The sequence below is a fragment of the Blennius ocellaris genome, assembly GCF_963422515.1.
Source record: "Blennius ocellaris genome assembly, chromosome: 15".
Taxonomy (NCBI): domain Eukaryota; kingdom Metazoa; phylum Chordata; class Actinopteri; order Blenniiformes; family Blenniidae; genus Blennius; species Blennius ocellaris.
The window spans coordinates 8693017-8697905 of NC_137664.1; the positions used below are offsets into that span (position 1 = coordinate 8693017).

Sequence of the window (4889 nt, forward strand, 5' to 3'; positions counted from 1 at the left end):
TTGTATTTTGGGGGAGCCAGAGATCACAAAGACTTTTAAGTGCTTTGAAGCTGTTAACATTAGATTCCAAATGTCAAAGCAAAACTATAATAGAGTACATGCTTTTGTGTGTCAGCGAGAGAGGGAGTGTCCGCTAGTGTTTGGCTTCACTGTAATGTTTTGGCCGACTGGAGCAATAAGGGGAAGTCCACAGCGACTTCTAGGGGGCAATCCAAGGTAAGCCTCCAGGAAACCACTGCTCTGAGGTACGGATCAATCAAATACAATCAAAACTTACTTTATTTTACTTGTGTTTCTGGCATTCCGCCATACAATCAATGTTTGCAACAATTATTTTTTCTTCAATATTTCTTCATTCAAATCAGTATGTGGCTCGGGTAGAAACTCTTACAGGAAACAGTGATGTTCATTTATTGTCCAGAGTAACAGTGATGTTCCTGGCTTTATTGTGAAAAAGATGACATTTTTTAAAGACTAAAAGTAGTTTTATTTAATAATTTGGCTGCTGCGTCCACATGCCTCTCTTGACTGTCTCCTTCAGTTTTCTAATTCATGCCTTCCCTGTTTTTACAAAAAGATGCAGCAATACTTATACACCAGCAGCAGATGGCGCCCTGGTATCACTGAAATTAGGTTAAACTTGTTAAATACTGGCAACGAATACACTTTTTTTTTTCCTTCATTGAAAACATGTTGATACATGGAAAAAGAAAGTTCGGAGTTCCACTCCTCGAGACAAAACTGACTTCAAATAGTTACAGAGTAAATACATTTACAGAGTATACAGAATAATAAATACCTTCATCACAATAATAACTACAATCATTCTTCATTACATTGTTTCTGCAGTTCTATAATTGCACTTTTCTTTTAATTAACTATAGGTTACGTGCCACCCTTTTATATAATGTTTGGGTAAGTGTCTGTCCTGTTGAGATTAAGAACTCTATTGGAGAGTCATTGACGCCTGTCAATACTGCATATCTCCAAAATGTCTTGTGTTTCTCCAAAACCCTCACAAGCCTGTTATCAGCTTTTTAGCATGCTGCATTCAAATGTGCCCACCGAAAAGTGAAATGATCCTATTTGGATCTAGTGTTTGAGCAACGGCCTCGACAAAGGGCCAAAGCTGACTTAAACATTTTGGCCTCTGATATGAATCTGTTTCATCGGAGAACATTTTAATGAGGCTCCCAAATGATTAAATGATGCAGATGAATGAATATCAAGATCAATACCAGATCACTTCCAGCACGTCTGGACCCACCCTCGGGTCCAGCTATCGTCAATAGGACGCCCTTCTGGTTAGTGAATATGTCCCTTGCTGACATGTTTCAGTCTTTTGCTTTACTATCAGGCACCACCTCAGCAGCGCCTCTGCTTGGTCCTGCCACCACTGCGACTTCGCCTTGTCCCGTGTCCGCCTCCTGACCCTTCCCCGCCTCTGACTGTCTGGATGCCTGCTGGTTCTGGTTCTGGTTGGGGTTGTTCTGGCTGCTCCACGACTTGCTCCTGCTGCGGCTGGGCTCCAGCGGCTGCCTGTTCCCGCTGCCGTTCGCAGAGACCTTCCCCTGGTAGCAAGCGCCGCAGACCAGACCCAGGAAGGCCCGTCTCATCTCCCGGCTGGCCAGTGTGTAGATGACCGGGTTCATGGCGGAGTTGAGGACGGCCACGGCGATGAACCAGTCGGCCTTGTAGAGGATGGGGCAGCGTTGCTCACACGCCACGTCCACCAGCAGCAGGATGAAGATCGGCGTCCAGCAGGCGATGAAGACCCCGACGACAATGATGACGGTGCGCAGCAGGGACATCGCGTGTTCGGAGTTGCTGTGCTTGCTCACCTTCCGGCTGCTGGATTTAACCAGGATGTAGATTCGGGCATAAAGAATTGACATGGCCAGCAGCAGAATCATGAATACCGAAATACAGAAAGCCACATATTTCTTGGTGTAGAGCGGGAGGACTGTGGAGCAGTCGGGGAGGTTGTCCAGGCAATTCCATCCCAGAATTGGCAACGCTCCAAGAGAGATCGCGATCAGCCAACAGGTGCCTATGAGCAGAAAGACTCTGTAGTTCTTGTTGGCATCATAAGGTCTCATTTTGATCATCGTCAGGTGTCTCTCAATAGCAATAGCAAGCAGGCTGAAAATGGAAGCGCCGAGTGCCACGAACATGCTCCCCTCCCGGACGAACCAGAGCGCAGGCGAGAGCTGCAGGGTCTTCTCTCCCGACAGGAGCAGGTTCACTATGTAGGCGACCCCGGCCAGCAGGTCGCACAGAGCCAGGTTGCCGATGAAGAAGTACATGCGGTTGTGGAACCTGTGATTCCTCCATATTGCGACCAGCACGGTGATGTTCTCCAGGACGATGAAGCTGCATATGACGAGGAACACAATGGTTTTGGTGTCCACGGTGCCGGGGCTCGTGCCCACACTGGGCCGGTGGTCCAGCTTGCCCGTGTAGTTATAGTGGAGATAAATCTGAGGGTTGATCATCTTCAGCAACGCCAGCTGCAGACACTGGAGGTCAGACTTGAGCAGGAAACCCAGAGTCCACGGTGTTCAACTGCAGCCAAAAATATGTGTTACCACAGAGAGCAGACAAATAATGGGTCTTCATTACAATGAATGCTGCAGCTCTTAGTTCTTAGCAATTGTTTTTTTTTTCCCCTACAGAAACATTGACTTAATAGTTTTGGAAAATACATGCAGTGATATTTAAAAACAACACACCATAAGTAGAGTATACACCCTAAAATAAGCTGCATTGTTTTAATCATGGAAGAGACTCCCTTCAAAAGAGAAATCCCATACCCTCTTAATTCTTACAGTAAAAACTCAGATTCAAACGATAAGTTGAAAAGAAGCTGATTTCTTACAAGGAACAGATGTACTTCACCACTTTGTGTCGAGTCAAACTGTAATTTCCCAAAACATTTAAACGCAACTCACCGCTGGACGCTCGCGGAAGGTTGACTTCAGAGTTGCACGCGCTCCCGGAGACGCTCATCTCCCCCTGAGAGAAGTCCGGGCCCGGGGATTATCCCGTCTACTTGGCGTTTATCTCGAAGTTCTTTCTTCATCGTTCAACTGGAGAGAGAGCAGCTCCCTCGTTTTTGTTTTTTTCACTGATGTCTGCAGACTCCGGAGTGCTGGACGGATGGCTGGAAGTCACACCCCTCCCCTCCTCCTCTCGAGCCACGGAGCGCGGAGCGCACGAGCTCCCGAGGGTCCGCGTCAAACCCTGGAAGGCATGTAGAAACTCCACTCACTCATTCTCACAGATTTATTTACATAAATACCTTCTTTTTTTTCTTTTTTGTTCATGATTGTTTGCCTTTTAGGTTACAGAATGCTTTCACATGAAGGTGTACAATTAATTTAATCTCAATGTAAAGCAATTTTAAGTGTTTAATGAATACACAAGCATAAAACAAGTATGACAAGTACACATTAAAATGATTCAGATAATTTGCCTGGATATCTTTCAAGAATATTGACTTTTAAAGGCATAAATTACAACCAAGGTAGCTTCTTTAATTGGTAAAGTATAACACCACTCGTAGTAATTTGAAGTACTGCAAGACCTGTTTATAAACATGAGAATGTATTGAGTAAACAAAAGTTGTTTGTTTTGAACAACAAACAAAGACAATTATTCAATTTCATTCTTTTCTTATTTATGTTTCTGCGTTGACTGGGCTTCGAGTACAGAATTTCGTACAATGTCAGGTAACAGTGTAAGACAATAAAGAATCCTTGAGCCACAAAAACGCTAATAATGATGATGATGATGATGATGATGATGAGGATGATAATGATATTAATGGTAATGGTAATAGTAATAGTAATACATTTCATTTAGATTAATTCACAAAATTGCGTTCTTGGTGTAATCTTTTAAGGAGAGAACATATTTTAAAAGCATGAAATAAAAATAAAAGGGACCACAAAGGAACTATCTAGATGCAATTGTCAGATAAAACATATAAACAACAGACGATCATTGTTTGTACCTCTTTATTCACTCTGTGCTCTTTATCAGTTGTTTTTACACTAAGAAGGAACCTTGATAAAACACATTTTTAAAGTTCAACAGTGATTAAGATATATTTGAGAACAATAGAGTAGACACAGAAAGGAGGAAGTAGTAGGTACTTGAACCATACTTATCTTATATACTATGACTTTGCAAGTGGTCCTACTGTTTGTTTGGGTTTTCTCCTGACTGAGCAGACAGACAAGAGTACTCATGAGTGTTTTTAAAAATGTGTTTTCGTTTACAAAAGATAGAAAAATGCAAACATCCATACTTATATTTCCTGGGTCCAATAAATGAAGTTCACATGAATTAAGTGGGTAAACACACTCTAAATATGATAATGAATACAATAATTTATTTTGTCTGATTGAATACAGGTGTCACAAAAAAGCAAGCCCTTTAACTTATACACGCTTACATTATTAATGATAAAACTTCACAATTATTTTACAAAAATGCTTTAATGTTCACATATTTCAAAATTTAGATGGTCTTTGTTTCACTGTGACATATTTTATTTCAATCAACCAGCACAGAGATAAATGGTGCTGCAGCAACCACTCAGCAACAAATCAATTAAAATTAAAGTAGAATTGTTTCTTTGTACTAAAATAAGGCATAACATCCTTTAATATGTGCAAAATGTTTATATAAAGAATTTTTAAAAAAATGTGGGAAATAACAACATCTACTTGTGATTTATGTAAAAACAATGTCTAATGAGACCAGTGACATCGATGATTGCCAAAGAATAAAGTTCTGCAAAAATTAAGGCAAATAAAATACCTGCAAATAACTAATGCTGATTTTTACAATAATAACAAAAGTCTGCACTCTATTGCAGGTTT

The 4889-nt window shown here is 41.3% G+C and overlaps 1 protein-coding gene across 1 annotated transcript; it reads right to left on the reverse strand.

Moving 5' to 3' along the window:
• Positions 1 to 261: 261 nt before the first annotated feature.
• Positions 262 to 3112, reverse strand: s1pr3b (sphingosine-1-phosphate receptor 3b). Its single transcript, XM_080510432.1, has 2 exons — positions 2952 to 3112; positions 262 to 2565 (listed from the first exon to the last, which is right to left on the reverse strand). Exon 2 carries the CDS (start codon positions 2493 to 2495, stop codon positions 1335 to 1337), a length of 1161 nt encoding a protein of 386 aa, XP_080366558.1. The 5' UTR covers positions 2496 to 2565; positions 2952 to 3112; the 3' UTR covers positions 262 to 1334.
• Positions 3113 to 4889: the final 1777 nt, after the last annotated feature.